At 41.0% G+C, this 17,330-nt stretch overlaps 1 protein-coding gene across 2 annotated transcripts in view; it reads right to left on the reverse strand.

Moving 5' to 3' along the window:
• Positions 1 to 17,330, reverse strand: part of BRF1 (BRF1 general transcription factor IIIB subunit) — an 870,857-nt gene that overhangs the window by 172,432 nt on the left and 681,095 nt on the right. For both annotated transcript variants that reach the window (XM_069207335.1, XM_069207334.1), the window contains exons 14-15: positions 15,616 to 15,671; positions 10,607 to 10,860 (exon numbers count right to left, since the gene is read on the reverse strand). In XM_069207335.1, coding sequence (XP_069063436.1) covers positions 10,607 to 10,860; positions 15,616 to 15,671 — 310 coding nt within the window. The remainder of the gene's footprint in view (positions 1 to 10,606; positions 10,861 to 15,615; positions 15,672 to 17,330) is intronic.

A 17,330-nucleotide genomic window follows, 5' to 3' on the forward strand; every position in this document is an offset into this window, starting at 1 on the left:
TTCAACAGAGCTGTAAAAGTATATTAAAAAAATGGTCACTCGTGTTATTATCATACTGATTCAATCTCATAGGATACACCAATCAGTTGTGGTTCCGGTAGCATTAATACTGCACCTTCATTAATTATTTTAAGAGTTTTTATAACATAGTACACTACGACACATCCAATACTCCACAATGTTTACACAGATATAATCTCATCGATACCAATACAGCATACATTAATGCCCGGTTTGATGCAGTTAGTATATCAGTGCTGTAATATTTAACTCAATTGAAATCTGAGTTTGTTCGTTTTTTACTCAATTATAAATAATTAAATGATATGTGGATCAATGAGCAAGTATGTATGTACAGTATGTTTATAATCAAGGACCTGTGTGAGAAGGGACTTGACCGCTTTTGTGTTCCAATCTCTATTCCCTTCTTTTGTTTCATGCAGCTGCTTCTGGTTTCATCAGGGTTTGTAATTCATTTGTGTGTCCTTTTGAGTATTAGAAGTACTGATGGTCCCAGCCATGCATTGCTTGAAGGAACGAGGTGCTTGCTAGTACCGTTCCTGTGTGTGACGAAAGGTCTCTATCAATATGACTGTTAATTTACAGTGCACAGTTGCCGTTTAAGCCAGAACGTCTTCAGTGACTTTTTTTATGTGGTGTTTTAAAATTGAAAATAAGATCCATTAATTGGTGTCTTCCTTTATGCAAGTGTTTTGATGTGGAAAACATTTCTAAGGTAGCATAGGGTCGGAGCGTGATTACGTAGGGCCCTAGGGTAGAGTCAGGTGTTGTTGTCTGCTGGATAGGCAATCATAGCCAGGAGTCTGGGAATTCAGAATTAATGGTATATTAAATGCACGGTCCACCCATCGAAATAAAAGAGAAATTGTCATATATTAGCACCACTAAGACAGAGTCCTTCCGTTAGTATATAGGAAATGTTACTTACTTTGTAAACGTCTGTTTGTGGCATGTATAGATTCACATGCTGTGCATACATCTGCCATCTAGTGTTGGGACGTGTGCAAGTTGTTTTTCTTTGAAAAAGTATTTTGAGTCACGAGGTATAGTGACTCCTCCTATTACTGATTAATGTTCATGGGCATAGACTACATCGGTAGATTGTGCTACACAGCGGGTGAGGCCGGCATGTAGCTGAGAGAGAGCGAGAGAAAAAGATGACCCCGCAAACAAAGAAGAAGGAAAGATATCTGCAGTAACCTAAGGCTTCCTGCGAGGCTGGGTGGGAGCATGTGAATTGACAGCACTACATGACATCAAGTGGTGCTTACAGGGTAAGTAACATTTTCTGTTCATGGAATGTATGGCTGTAGACACACAAGCTGTGTGTAGACTGTAAAGCGGTTCTCCTATCAGCAGTGGCTAGCCTGAGGATGTTGCAGAGGACTGGAAGCGTGTATGTAGGACAACCTGGCCAATGTTAGCTTGTGTGTGAGCTAACAGATTAATAAAGTAATGCCTGGTGAAGGTGAATGGAGTGGACCAGGTAACTACTTTACATATGTCAGCCATAGGAATGTTACCTAGGAAAGCCATGGACACTCCCTTTTTGAGGGAATAATGGTGTCTGAGTGGGGCAGGTAATTGCCACTCTGCTTTGGTTGCCCTGGTGTAACAGGTTTCAATGCATTTGACCTACCACAGGGCCATGCTTGGAAGAGAGAATAGCCTTTGCGTGGATAAATGGCTGTTATGTTTTTTGTAAAAGGGTTTTTCCTGTCAATATAGTAAACAAGTGCTCTTTTAACGTCAAACATGTTAAATGCTCTCTCGGCTTCAGAATCTGTGAGAGGGAAAAATACCAGTAGTTCAATGGTTTGATTAAGATGGAAGAAGGATACTATCTAAAGGAAGAAATTTGGATTCGTCCAAAGAATTACCCTATCACTGTGCACTAGGAAAAAGTGTTTTTGAAGCTCACTAACGCACCTGAAACACTAGAGCCACAAGGAAGGGCCACCTTACAAGACAGAAACCGGAGCGGGCATGCATGAAGGGGTTGAAAAGGTGGGCCAATAAGTTGTGCGAGGACTATATTGAGGTTCCATTGAGGCATGGGGTACCCAGAGTTGCATAACCTGTTTGGACCTTCCATAAATGCATAAATAACAGAAATCCTGAACAGTGATGTGTTCCCTGATCTGCAGATAGGCGGCAACTGCAGCTAAGTGAGGTCGGATAGAAGTGTAAGCGAGGCCTGATGTTTGCAAACGGAGCAGGTAGCAGTCTACGTCTTGGGCTGCCAGGTTGTGCAAGTCGATGTGTTTAGGTAGACGGTAACGGACAAACCCTTTGCATTTGGCTGCACAGCAGGCACGCATTGCGGGTCTGTGGATTTCCTTTAAGATGGTCATACTTTCAGGAGGGAGGTTGAGGTAGCCCAACTCTAGGAACTCAGGAGCCAAATTGAGAGATTGAGCTGCCTGGAGTTTGGATGCCTGACTGTACACTAGGTCTGGGTGAGAAGGTCTGATCTGTTTGGAGAACTGGTGGGAGGTCAAGAAGGGTACTGAATCAAGGTGGTCTGGCCCACATGGGAGCCACCAGAATCAGAGTGATGGATGATTGCCAAAGCTGCCGAACCATGAAAGGAAAAAGTGAGAGGGGAGGAAAAGCATAGACAAATATCCCTGACCATTTCATCCACAGTGCATTGTCCATGGACAGAGGGTGTGGAAACCTAGAGGCAGAACTTGGGCATATAGAGTTGGGAATCTCCCAATGACAGAAGTACAAGAGTAGGACTTACAGGTGGTGTTTCCACTCCTGGACATCTTGCTGCATCCTGCTGAGCTGGTCTGCACAGTTGTTGTCGACTCCAGGCAGATACTTCTCAAGAAGGTGGGCGTTGTGAAAAAGTGCCCACCACCAACTGCCCTGAGCTAACACTGAAAACTGTGATGAGTGAGTGCTGCTCTGTTTCTGAAGGTAACACATGGCTTTCATGTTGTCTACATGGATAAGGACCACTTTGAGGTGAACTTGGCAGAAGGCCGCATTGAGTGATACCTGGATGGCCTGTAGCTCCCTGTAGTTGATGTGGAGACCCAACTGATGTTGTGCCCAAATTCCCTGAATGGTAAAGTCCTCTAAATTCGCCCACCACTGGCTTAAGGAAAGGTCTAGGGTGACTGTCACATGTGGCACTGGGTCTACAAAGGGTCAGCCTGCAAAGGTTTTTTGAGGTGCCACCAGCGCAGTGAGCAATGGGTGCTGGCCCAAATCAACCTTCATTCCTCCGAGTGACCCTCCACTTGTGACCATTGTGTCGCTAGGCACTCCTGCAGTGGATGCCTGCGCAACCTGGCCTCGGAACTATGGCAATACAGAAGGCCATCGTGCAAAGGAGGTGAATGACTGTCCTGGACATTTTTTGGCTATCTGACTTAAAAAAAAAAAAAAAAAAGGGGCAGCAATGACTGGAAATCTTGGATTTGTGTATGGCTGAAAAAAAAGCCTTTCCAGTGACTGAGTTGAGATCTGCCCTAAACGGGCAGAACCTGATGGGGCTGAAGGCAGGAATATACAGTGTTGATGATGATCCCTAGGTAATGCAAGAGGTCTATTTTGCACTGGGTATAAGCCCAGCACAGTTGTTTGTTTCCACCCTTGTGCAGTCAGTCACCCAAGTAAGGGAATACATGGATGCCACTCCTCCTTAGGTGGGTGGCTACAATAGCAAGTCATTTTGTGAACACCCTGAGGGAGGTAGTAACCCAGAAGAGTAACACATTGAACTAAAAATGCTGGGCACTTATCGTGAACCAGAGGTACCCGCGACGTGCAAGATGCATCTGGGTGTAAAAGTAGGAGTTCTTCAGGTTGAGCAGTCATGAAGTCACCTTGCTGTAGTGGAGGGATGACATGTTGGATTATGACCAAGTGGTAGTGCTCTGATAGAATGTATTTGTTCAGGGGCCTGAGATCATGGATAGAGCAGAAGGACCCGTCTTTCTTGGGGTTAAGGAAGCGCAAGGAGTATGCTCAATGTCCACGTTGGTCTGGCAGCTCAGGCTCTATGGCCCCCTTCAAATGGTGTCTCATAGGGATCCAGTGGTAACATGGACTGTATCCCCAACTAAGGAGTGTGGAGAACCCTCTGGTGACTCATTCAGAAAGGCTTCATGTGGTTGAGGTAAAGCAGGGAGGTGAAGAGGGAGAAGAGGATGAAGTAGAAGGAGGAGAAGGAGGAGGAAGATGACGGGGTCTAAGAGGTAAAGCACTAGTGCCTCCATCCTAAAGCCTCTTCATCGTGGCTGGTGATTCAGGTGGCAGGTCACAAGTTTCTATGCAAGTCAATCTCCTCTTGTGAGGAATAGGGGTTGAGCTTTGGCAGGGGCTTGTTCAGGATTGTGCCAGCTGGTGGGTGGATGAGAATCCACTTCTACCTGACTTCGAGCTCGTCCTGGAGGGGCTGCATGATGGTCTTGCTCCTGGTCATCAGATGCGGTGGAGGACAGGGTTGTGGCCACCGGGCGATTCTGTGTTGAAGCCGATTTCTGAGCCGCTGGTGCTGTGGTCAGTTTAAGAGCTGGAGGGGTCTTCAGAGATAAAGATGGCTTTGAGGGTGTCTTCCATGCCAGTGCCAAAGGATCTGGTGGTGTCAAAATGTTTAGCTGGTGCCAAGAACCAGGTCTACTGCTCCATTTTGAAGCTAGAGGCTGGTTTGGCGGTGGATACAAAGGGTGATTCCGAGGCTGACCATGGGCCTCAGGTATTGGTGGACAGGAAGCGTGATGCTGGGCTTCAGGGCTCAACACCTGACCCCTTTGAGGGTGATGCTCAGCCTCACTTCAATGATAAACAGGTGGAGGAAGGAGGGATGGTGTATTCACAGCCGATGTGTTCTGTGGCTTGACCTTGGGGATCTTTAATCTCTGAGTCAGAGTGGTAGCTTGCCTAAGGGGTGAAAACCAGAGGCAGCTCGGCCAAGAGCCCCGGCTGTGGTTCCTTCAAAATGTCTCAGTCCCTGAAGAGGTGTTGTCTCTGCCACTGTGCCGTAGGTCATTGAGCAAGGCATTGATCGCATCAATAATGTAGTGTCTTTTTCAATCGGAAGGCAAAGTAGGTGGAGCAGGAGGCCTTGTCATGCTCTGGGGACAAACAGAGGTTACAAACCTTGTGGAGGTTTGAGCAGGGATACTTCATTCAACACTGTGGACAGTTCTTGATTGCAGTCCGTTAGTTCTTTCAATCAAGCACTGAACATATTCGGGGAATATGAAGTAGGCCCCAAAAAGGGCAAAAGCCCTGGGGGCAACATGTAGATCCTGGTCGCCCAGTTGGTAGGGAAGTGCAATGATACAGAAAGGGTATTGGATGCACTGGTTGTTTTACCTAATGGCCCGAAGATGATTAACGTGAGGCGTCGACCCAGAGCTCAGTGGAACCAAACAGTGGAGAAAAGACAATCTACCATTGAAGCAGATGCCCATGTGCATTACCAGTAGCATGAGGAGTCACTATAACTTGTGACTCAGAAGACTTGTTTGAAGAACAATAATTTACACAAGTCCGAGCCCAACACTACATGGCAGGAGTATACACAGTATGTGCATCTACAGCTACACATGCCACAAACAATGAACTTCTTGTTACATTTGCACTACTCAGCCTGTGTACTTAATACAAAACATAATAATCTAATGCTGTAGGAGGATGTTCTCAACATTTCCTACTCTATTGTCCATTCTGATTTAGAGTGAAACAGTCCATATAAGTCCCTGTTCAGAAGGATTGTTCATGGAAAACAAATCCACTAGTGCAATATATAATATCAAGCATCTCATCTTCGATTTATGATGAATTATCCTTTTCTTCATAGACTGCTCAGTTTTGCCAATATACATTAAGTTACACCGGCACACAATGGCATACATTACAAATTTCGAATTACATTTTGTAACCTTCTCATATGCGTGTGATGTAATAATTGTTTGGGTACATACAGACAAATTGTAACATCACGAGTGACATTTAATGCAAAGGAGTCCCCTTTCTTCTTGGCCTTGGTTTGCGTTTGTATAGAATATAGAATTCATCAAATTTCTCTTCTTTTTTTAAAGCAGATCTTGTTTCGGACGTGGTAGTTCTAGTGTGTTGAGGAGCTGCCAATTTCTGTGAATTATCTTCTGCATTTGTTTTGCGGGAGATACAAATGTTGTTACACCTGTCAATGTATTTCAAAAGCCATTGGTTTGCAAGCTTTCATTAGGTGAGTATCACACTTGTTTTTTTACAGCTGTCAACAGTTTTTTTATCCTCTAATCCCCAACCATTTAGTTAGTGTCTGAGTGTAAGTAACATGGGCTTATTTGATTAAACAATTCTGCATGATTTGTTGGAATTGTCCATAAGGCGGATCACTCCAATGGCTAGGAGGTATTTGCTGGAATAGTCAAAATCAGTGTTTGCCTGTTTTGTTTCCTGTACAAATAACTCCATTATCATTGTAGGTGTACGAATCTAGAAAACAGATCCAGCTTTTACTGAAACTGATTGGGAATTTGACAGGCATACCGCCATGTATGAAAGATCTTCTGACCCATTTCACATTAGGACTACATTGTTCAGGTCTCTTTACCATACCATGGTTTTATCCCTACATGGATGATCACTATACAACGATCTCTTCTGGAATTCAGCAATAGACATGTAAGCAATTGTGTGTTCAATGCAGCAGCTTACGGGGAAATAGGTAGTGGCTTGATGCATGATTACGTTGTAGCATATACATATTCAAGTAGTTTCCAAAAGGAAATAGGTGAGCATGTAATGTAGTTTTGTGTGCTTCTCTCAATATATTTCTATGACAACAAGGGCTGAATATTGGGTGATCTTGGGCTAAAGAAATCCATACTTGGTAAAATTGTATTTTTCTGTCAAAATGATGTTCAAAGATATTAATGGTGTCTTCAGTGTCTTTCACAAATAATGTGGTTGTGGGTATCAAAAGCCTGTTAAATATTTACTGGTGTACTTTGACATGGGATTTAATACCGAACCACATACTGATATAATTAGGTGTTGTAAAGGGTTATTTAGGTCTATGTGATTTTTAGGCAGGACATAAATGAAGTGCATCTTAGGATGTTTAGCATTCAAATATATATATATATATATATTTTTTTTAAAACAACCGGCCCTCCAATAAAGCCATTGTGTCTTAGTCTCCGACATGGTCTTAGATGGCTTTGGTTGGCTTGTTCTCAATTTTTCTGTAGTGTTCTGTGGTGTTTAATTGTAGATAAATTTGAGAAGTACAATCCATTGTGTTTTTGATCACTGTGGCTCTGGTTTTATAGTGATATCTTTGTATAAATCCAACTTGGTGAGTGCTTGTTGTTACACAAGATAAATTTGGGCGAGCCTTATAATTTAGTTTGCCAAGTATGTACAGGTCAGTTTTTTCAGGATACAGAAATATCTGGTGATAAAAGATTAGTTGCAAGGTTAAATGCAGAATTTACTCTTAACCCATTTTCATCTGTGGTGCTACCCTATTGTTGCTCTCTGTCAGAAAAAAACTTTAAAGATGAATTTTCAAGAAAAACTCCAATATTTCAATTTTCTGGCTGTTGGGATCACTGAGTTGCGTCAGCACAAAGGACAGTCCCTTCGACAGGAGCACTAAATCTTCATTTGATAATTGTATCTTTGATATGTTGCCCACTGGACTGTTTTCTGATGTATCTGCTATATTTTGTGCCTTTGTTTGTCTGCATTTCACCTGTTTGGATTATTGTTTCTTGGCATCTTTTTCCAAGTTTCCAACCTTTTCTCGAAAACAGAGCATTTTTTGGCAATTCCAAGTTTGTTCATTGCTTGTAGAGGAACCTGTCATGTTGATCAATCAACGAAGTTTCTGAGAAATTGATAAAAATGTTGACCAAAATGTTTTTGGACTGACACAGACACTACATTAATGAATGAGCATTTCATTGTATAAGTCCCTTTTAAGTGGGGGATACACCTTGCAGCTGAAAAATTCTTACTGTATTTTCACAGCGTTTTGATTTTCAATGTTTGGGAATGGCGATTTACTATACCTGTTTGCAGTCTATAATTGCTTTATTCGAAATGATTTCTTCAAAAATAGTGTCCCTTCTAATTATTTTTTGCTAATTCTTGTGGCCATTTGATAGAAAGAACTATCCAGTAATGTGAGCACTTTGTAGAAACATAACAGACATCTGATCTAATCCGGATTTTCTCTGATGGTGACAAAGATATGACATATTTGTAAACCCACTGGGTAATGTCTCAGCTCGAAGATGTTTTAATAGTATTTCCATGTCGACTCACATACTTCCTTGCGAGTCTTATCAGGCATACTGATTTATTAGGATTCGTGACATTTTTGAACCACTGGCCTTGTACTGAGAATATATGGCCTTTCTGGGAGATCATTCATTTCTTCCTCTCTGTATGGTAGGGCATCTTGCTCTGACACATTAACAATGATCATGTATCAAAGAAGATTGTAATGCTTTGTGCTGCTCAAGGTTACTGAATAAAAGCTGGGGTATTTAAGGTGATTTTATAAACTGAGAAGACATCTCACCAACGTGTGCCAAATCTTAGAATGTGTATACATGTGCACACTTGACATCTCCATGCACAAACCTGGTAGGGACCTTAGAAGTACCATTCTAGCTCTCCATTCAATTCATTAAATGAAATTTTGTGATGGTTGTAAACAATCTGACAGGCAGACAAGACATACCAAGCACAGACTGTAGGTTGCTGTTGGTGGGAGAAATCGTATGCCCTTTTTGTGGGTAGGGGAAACTATATTCCTTTCTCAATTGATGAAAGCTGTCCTGTTTTCATAATGCAGGAAATGTTACAGATAAAATAGGGTGACCTCAATTAAAAAGATACCCAAGGCTTAAAAATGGCTATCTATCAAGGCCACGGGCTCTAGAGTTCATGTACCTGAAAGTAGTGCTGCAATATGTTTGGAAACATGTATTAGCCTAAATGAATATGACTAGATTTAGGATAAAGAGTATTAATATAACTGTGCCAAGTCTTGGTTGGAAGGGTGTGGGTAAAACAAGCATATAAAGTTATAAAATCCATACCACAGGCAAAGTCCTCTAAAAGAAAGTTTGGCCTTCCGTTTTCCTCCTTGTTTTCTTTAATAAATTCCCCTGATGTTTTTTTTTTTTTTCAGGCTGTATTTGGCTAAACTAATTAGTAAAGGGCAAACCTAATTAAATCTACAGCACAAGTCAATTTTTTCAAAAAACGTCATCAAAGCCACCTGCAGCTTACTTCGCTTGGATACTCTCCAAATAATCCAAAATCTTTAAAAACACACACAAACCGTACGTTTGGTTAATCTGGAATAACTAAAGATAAAAGTGGAAGTTCACGCTAACAGAGCACTTGGTTGCAGCAATGGGTTTTGGTGTTACATTGATATTCATAAAATAACTACTGATGGAATTGATTTTTACACTTAATAGCGATTCATTAGGATTTATGTGACTGTAGGAAAGTATAGTCCACAAAATACTGAGTTAATGACTAGAAAAAATACTTCACTAACACTTTTTCAATTTGACCATGCATATCATTCTGTAACACACCAGAGCAGATGACAAGTAAAAAGATTGTGACACCACACATGATCTTTATTTCACACACATATGAGCAAAATTAAAGTGCATAAGCCATGCCAGATAGACTTATTATCTAAACTGTGAATAAGCCAGAGACTGAAAACGTACACCATGTGTACTTGGGGGTACACAAAAATGTCAACACCAAAGCCCCGTTTAAAACAAATCATGAATAGCGATGATTTCTCTATTGAGAAAATTATTAACATTTAATCATGATTTCAGCACAAAATCCTGAAAAGGACTCTTGTTTTACAGTTCTGGGTATCTCGTGATATTGATAAATACTAAGAGAAAATGGCAGTTCAATTTACCATCATGCCGGAAAACAACTTGGGGCAAAGTGAGACAAAAAGTGAAATGTCTACAGATCTCAATAAAACGTCTGGATGTCTCATGCAATAAAGGCCATTTATGTTTCATACTGCGCGACAAGCAAAGGCTTGATCATGTTTAGTGGCATCGCCGTGAGTTTCACATCAAAAGCAAACCAGGGAAAACAGCATCAGCGAGACTGGGGTGCAGAAAGGAGCGCACTGTGGTAGAAACTTACATTGATGACTTTCTGGCCGTCACTATGCAAAACACTTAGTTTACGCCGAAGTTGTCAATAAAGCCAAGTTATGTTAATTTGTAGTAGGTATACATTAAAACCTTTAAGGCAATAAATAACAGAGTCTACATAAAGTTAAATGTGTTCAACTGTATAATATATATATATACACAATTGAAATGGAATCGCATCATAATATTGCATTAAATTGTACTGTAGCATTTCTAAAGCACTTTCTTACCAATTGTTGACGCCCTAAGCGATTCTAATACACATATATACATCAAAGCTCTGTGGCTACCGGTGAGAGATCTGCCTACCAACAGCAGACCATGTATGTGTGTATGAAAGCAAACACAAGGACACAACCCAACTGATGAGGTTAAACTGAAAATCACAGTACCTTTTGCTGACACTGCTGATGGGGCTGCCGAGATTTCGGCTTCCAGAAGACTTTCTCCTTGACAGCTTCTTGGAGTTACTCTCATCCGTGCTGTCATCCTCCCGCTTTGGTGTGCTGCTCCCTTTACTATTAAGGTCCCTTAGCACATCGTAATTGATTTTACTGGAGATTTTCTTCTGTTCCAACATCTTTTCAATAGCCTCGCCTGCTGTGCTCGCATGGATTGGTTCTCGCTTCTTCGAAGATTTCTTTGGCTTAAAGCAGATGTCAGAGGGGATTAGAGGCGGCACAATGAAGCCGTCCACATTCATTTAGCACTATCACCGGTCAATAAATCAACACGTTTATCTAATAAAGCCAAATCAGCTAAACTAGCCTTTTCACATATTTCTTGTTTGTGGCATTTGCGGCAATCTTCTGTTTCATCGTTTTGACTAAGGGTATTAAACTTGTGTGTCTTTCGGGAAATATTATAAAACAAACATTAGCAATGCAATAGTTGGAGCTATTAGCATTTTAAATTCATAAATGGACTTCTCTTGCCACATAAATTGGTCAATCCTGCCTCATAATTTCGTCTTTTCCTGCCATATAATTTCAGTGGTCCAGCATTTAGCTAAAGCACTTTCTCTATTCTTCTTCCTCTATCTTAAAACATATACAGTTGCCATATAAACCTTTATCAGAAATAAACGTTTGGCATTAGAGTGTAATGCTCAAAACACCATAACAAAAATATCATTTGGAACGGATTGGAGAGTGAAAGGAAAGAGGGAAGGTAAAGATGGAGAGAACAAGTGGCGTAGTAATGGTGTCAAGGGACCTGGAGTAAGAAAGGAAAATGGTTGACTGGAATATCTGAAGGAAAATACAGCAGTAATTAGAGTTGAGTGAGATCCGTAGGTCTCTGGGCCCCGGTGCACTGCACCTGTTGCTGCATTGATAACCAGGCCTCAGAAGAGAAAGCAAATGGGGCAGAAAAAGAGAAGCGAAAGGAATACAACAGACAAAAGGAACAAAGAGAACAGGTTGCACAGAAATAAAAGAAAGGGAAAGATCGAGAAAATGAACACAATAAAGAAGAAATAAAGCAAACGTGAGTCAAAAGAGAAGGAAGCTAGCGAACAAAAGATGAGGAAAAATAATAAAAGTGTGAAAGAGAAAAATGAACATTAGAGAAAAAAAGAGTGATGGTGAGAGAAACAAGCAGCAAAAGAGCCAGTGCACGTATGTACTGACATTTCCCACAGACACAGAATGGGAAAACCACTTTGACACTTCAGGTCCCAAGTAACTTGTGGCTTCAACATACAGATGGGAAAACGAGGGATTTATAGTAAAAAAAAAAAAATTCAAAAAAGTGAAAAAGACGCACACATAGCCAAAAGAAAGAGCAAATAAAAGGCAAAAAAAAAAAGAATGCAGGGAATATAAAAAAATAGTGAAAGAGTGAATGCCTGATGAATAAAAGAGAGAGGAACGAACCAAGGAAAGAAATAACCAATTTTTGCATGTTTGAGAGAGGAGGTAAGCAAGAGGAAGAGGGAAATAAGAAAGGAGAGGAGTAGAAACAAACAGTTGAAAGAAAGAGCAAAACTGTTAACATGTGGATTTTAAAAGTTGGAAAGAGAAAAGTGGGGGAGAAAGAAAACATTACGAGTTCCATCCTATAACTCCTCTTACAGTGATTCTGAGGAAGATGATGAGGACAATCCTGCTGTCCCTTCGCAAGCACAGTCTGTGCAGCGGGATAATAGCGGGTTAGCCCAACACAGAGAGCAGGTGCAAGGGGCGACAACCAGCACCTGCTTTTTTTGGTCCTGGGCTCGGCAGCTATATAGGGAAACCTACCAAACCCAGACATTTCTAGAAACTAGACACCCAGGGGAGTCCACCGAGGTGTGGCTTGAGTGGATTCCCCAAAGTTTTCTTACCCAGCATACACTGCAAAGGTGAATTGTTGAATAAAAATTATATTTTTTTCTTGCATTTCTGTCACACAAACTACAAAATTCCCACCACCCAGTGTTTCTCCACCTGTCCTGATAAAAACGCTACCCCCCTTGGGTGCCTGTACCCAGTGCCTGTGTCAGGAATGGATCACCCCATGGTCAACAGTTGCCCTCATGTAAGGACTAACATTGATCGTTGTTTGATCTATTCCAGACACGGACACTAGGCCTACCCACACAAGTGAGGTACCAATTTCATCAGGAGACTGGGGGGAAGGAAATTTGTGGCTCCTCTCAGATTCTAGAACTATCATTGAACTGTGAGGAAAAAGTGTTTTTTTTTGCCAAATTTTGAGGTTTGCAAAGGATTCTGGGTAACAACCTTTTGAGAGTGCCACAAGTTACTCCATCCTGGGTTCCCTTAGGAGTCTAGTTTTCAGAAATGTCCAAGTTTGCTAGGTTTTCCTAGGTGGCGGATGAGGTAGAGGCCAAAATCCACAGCTTGGCACTAAGCAAAAAACAGGTCAGTTTTCAAAAGAAAAATGTGATGTGTCCACGTTGTGTTTTAGGGCATTTCCTGTTGCGGGCACTAGGCCTTCCCACACAAGTGAGGTACTATTTTTAATCAGAAGACTTGGGGGAATGCTGGGTGAAAGGCAATTTGTGGATCCTCTCAGATTCCAGAACTTTCTATCACCGAAATGTGAGGAAAAAGTGTTTTTTTGCCAAATTTTTAGGTTTGCAAAGGATTCTGGGTAAAACAACTTGGTGGGAGCACCACAAGTCACCCCATCCTGGGTTCCCCTAGGTGTTTAGTTTTTAAAAATACACAGGTTTGGTAGGTTTTCCTAGGTGCCGGTTGAGCTAGAGACCAAAATCCACAGCTAGGCACATTCCAAAAAACACATCAGTTTTCAATGTAAAAATGTGATGTGTCCATGTTGCATTTCCTGTCGTGGGTACTAGGTCTACCCACACAAGTGAAGTACCATTTTTATCAGGAGACTTGGTGGAACACAGAATAGAAGAACCAGTGTTATTGCCCCTTGTCTTTCTCTGCATTTCTTCCCTTCCAAATGTAAGACAGTGTGTAAAAAAGAAGTCTATTTGAGGAATGTCCTGTAATTCACATGCTAGTACAGGTACCCAAGAATTCGGAGATGTGCAAATAACCACTGCTTCTCAATACCTTATCTTGTGCCCATTTTGGAAATACAAAGGTTACTTTGATACCCATTTTTCACTCTTTATATTTCACCAAATGAATTGCTGTATACCCGGTATACAATGAAAACCCATTGCAGGGTGCAGCTCATTTATTGGCTCTGGGTACCTAGGGTTCTTGATGAACCTACAAGCCTTATATATCCCCACAACCGGAAGAGTCTAGCAGACGCAATGGTATATTGCTTTAAAACATCTGCCATACCTGGAAAAAGTTATAGAAGAAAACGTGGACAGAAATGGCTCTTTTTTACCTCAATTTCAATATTCTTTTTATTTTAGCAGTTACTATCTGTTGGAAAACCTAGAAGGATCTACACAAATTACCCCTTGCTGAAATCATCATTTTGTCTATTTTTCAGAAATGTTTAGCTGTTCAGGTTCCAGCGTTGGTTTCACATCCATTCCGGTCACTAACTGGAAGGAGGCTGAAAGCACAAAAAATAGTAAAAATGTATGTCCCAGTAAAATGCCTAAATTGTGTAGAAAAATGTGGTTTTCTGACTCAAGTCTGTCTGATCCTGAAAGCTGGGAAGATGGTGATTTTAGCTCTGCAAACCCTTTGTTGATGCCATTTTCAGTGAAAAAAAAAAAACTCATGCTTTCTTCTGCAGCCCTATTTTCCCTATTTTTCTAAAAACAATAGAAAAATAACTTTATCTGTATTTTGGCTAATTTCTTTGTCTTTTCCAAGGGAACCAACAAACTCGGGGTACCTTTAGAATCTCTAGGATGACGGGAAAAAAGGACCAAATTTGGTGTGGATAGCTTATGTGGACAAAAAGTTATGAAGGCCTAAGCACGAACTACCCCATACAGCCAAAAAAGGGCTCAGCAGTCGTAGGTGGGGGTGGTTGGAGGGGAGGGGGCAATCAGCTAAGGGGTTAAAGCAAGAATGCACCGACAATAGGATTCTCCAATAAATCCTATGGAATAAAGCCTGAAAAGTCCAGATCTTTTTTAAACATATGTGGACTTTTTCCCGAGGGATGGGGTAGAAGACTGCTGGAGGATGATGACTTTGATTTACAACATCATAAGATTGTATATTAATTACTCAATTGATGAAATAGGAGAGCGCCATCGAGGTAGATCTCCGGGAGTAGGAGTACTTGCATGCAAAACTATCCTCTAATGTTAGATGTACACATATCCAAATCTAGAAAATTCCTTCAAGATCGTACATAAATGTAAACCTGAGAGGTCACCTGACTACATCGTGTGTGTCAAACAGGGCAGGAGATTCTTACACACGACGTTCGCGGCCTTATTTTAAAGTCTGGAGGAAAATAAATCTTATGGAGTACTGTCAGGGGCTGGGGAACATGGGGTCCATTTAACTAAATCATGGACAATCCCAGCGGGACGTAATACTGACTAAACAGAGAGATCCATGTCTATGGAAAAAGCGTTGTATCAGCATAGCCGCTCTTTGAAAGATTGCTCGACATTGCTAGAGAATGTTTACACTAACCTACACTCTGGTACAGAGAACTGATCACACTGCCAGTGTTGGACTCAACATTCCTTGAGGAGGGGCATGGAAACACACAGACACGAGTCAGATGTTTTGAGAGCGTTGTTAGGTAGCTGACAGGGAAGGGACATGGAACTAGTTGTTTAATGGAACTGACAAAGACACAAAAGAAAAAAATGCACAATAACACTTGATTCCTGACATAAGTGACATGCAGTGCTCATTGTGAAAATTGAAATTCATATGATACAAGTCTGTAAACGTCTTAAATGGAGATAATTCAAAAGCTGATCTGGTATTTTTCCAGTTAATATTTGAAAACAGACCTCAACACAAATCTAATAAAATTGTTTTACCTTTTGTTCTTTGTAAATGCCAAGCTCCTTCTCCTTTGCAATACGTTCTTCTTTTTCTATAAAAAGAATTGCAATCAAAAAACGTTCCTCTCGTAGACCAATAACAGACATTAGCATCATGGACTGCAATGGTTTGAGCTAATTAGTCAATCAGAACTCTCCATTTGTTCTTTATTTGTTTGTTTCAGAAAAGGGCACTATAGAAGATGGCAAGATAAGTGCATAACAATAAAATGTGAGGAAAGCAATAGTTTGTCCTGGAGGTCAGGGTGAGCTGGGATATTGCCAGTGTAGGAAGGCGAGGTAAGGGGGCACATTCTCTCTGCCCTCAGCTATTGTAATGAATTAGGATGTATTTGCCACACAGCAGATTGTAGTTAAGGAGCTGAACCTCAAACGAATAAAACTACGGGTTCTGATAAGGGAACAGGAGCTGCAGAAGCAAGTATCCTGTAGGGGAAGGTGAGAGGAAATAGAACTGAAGGGCTACATGGAGGCATCTGTCCCCGAGTAGTGTAGTAAGACACTCCTAGTACCATTTTAGTGCTTAATCTCTGAATCAGGTGGTTTCAGACCTCGTCACACACACAAGCTGCTAGGGAAAGTGTAGGGCACTCTTGGAGCCAGTCCTCAAATTGAGACAAGGCCACAGTTAAAATTATAAAATTATGACAGTCATGAAATCAACCAGTTAGAAGTTATTTATATTTGTTGACAGGATTTGTCCTGATCTATCCGAGACTGTGTTCCCACTGCTTTGGACTGTGCAGGTACCACTCATGAAACTAACGTATGGCCATATACAGCAAAGAAACATTTGGTAATCAGAACTACATTAGTAAAAATTCACTGAACTCAGGTAGGGCAAAAGAAAAATGTGAGATTACATTAGTGCTTAATTTGTATTAAAAAAAAAAAAAAAAAAAAAGAGTGTTGGCGCACAGAGCTCTACTCTGAAGCCCGTGGTCCACTCTATTACATGTTGGTGCAGCAAATACCAAGGCTGTGTAGTCTAGAATCCAACTCACGCCTCTTTAATCTACTACCATACTCTCCCTTCCCCTTTATCTCACTCTTACAGTATGCTGCTTTCTCCCTTTGTGATGGGTTTCCGTCTTTCTCTTCTTACTTTTTTCCTGTGTGTTTTCGCGCTTCTGCTCTTAGGAAATGTCTGATTAGGTAAAATAATTGCAGCTCCCTAAAAATGAGTGCCGTGTTCCTCCCCGGATACACTGGTTCAAATTAAGCACTGGCAATTCAAAGAAATATCATTCCTACAGCTTAAGTAGTACAGGAACTATACTTTATTGAAATGCAAATCCTGCCACAATCAAATGCAATCTTTATTTTAACAAAAGGTGATCACATTTTTCAATTGTACTCGTTAAGAACCGAGCTGCATATTTTGCATACATCAGCAAAAGATTGTGCTCAGGAAAGGCATTGATTTCCGTTGATCTAAAAAATTTTTTCTATCAAAGCATTTTGTTTCTGTAAAGTTAGGCCTCTGGTTTGTAATACCAGATGCTGGGCAAAGGGCTTAGAAGCAGAGTCAACATTTTCAACTATACCGCAGAACTCCGGCTCCTATAGTAACCTCATTCGATTTCATTTCATTAGAGAATCAATTTTAAACTTCTAAGCACTGTCCTAATATCTACACTTTTTTTTATCGTAACTCTTCTTTCGTCTACCTCTTTGCATTTCTTTGAACT

Source organism: Pleurodeles waltl, chromosome 9 (genome assembly GCF_031143425.1).
Source record: "Pleurodeles waltl isolate 20211129_DDA chromosome 9, aPleWal1.hap1.20221129, whole genome shotgun sequence".
Classification (NCBI taxonomy): Eukaryota; Metazoa; Chordata; class Amphibia; order Caudata; family Salamandridae; genus Pleurodeles; species Pleurodeles waltl.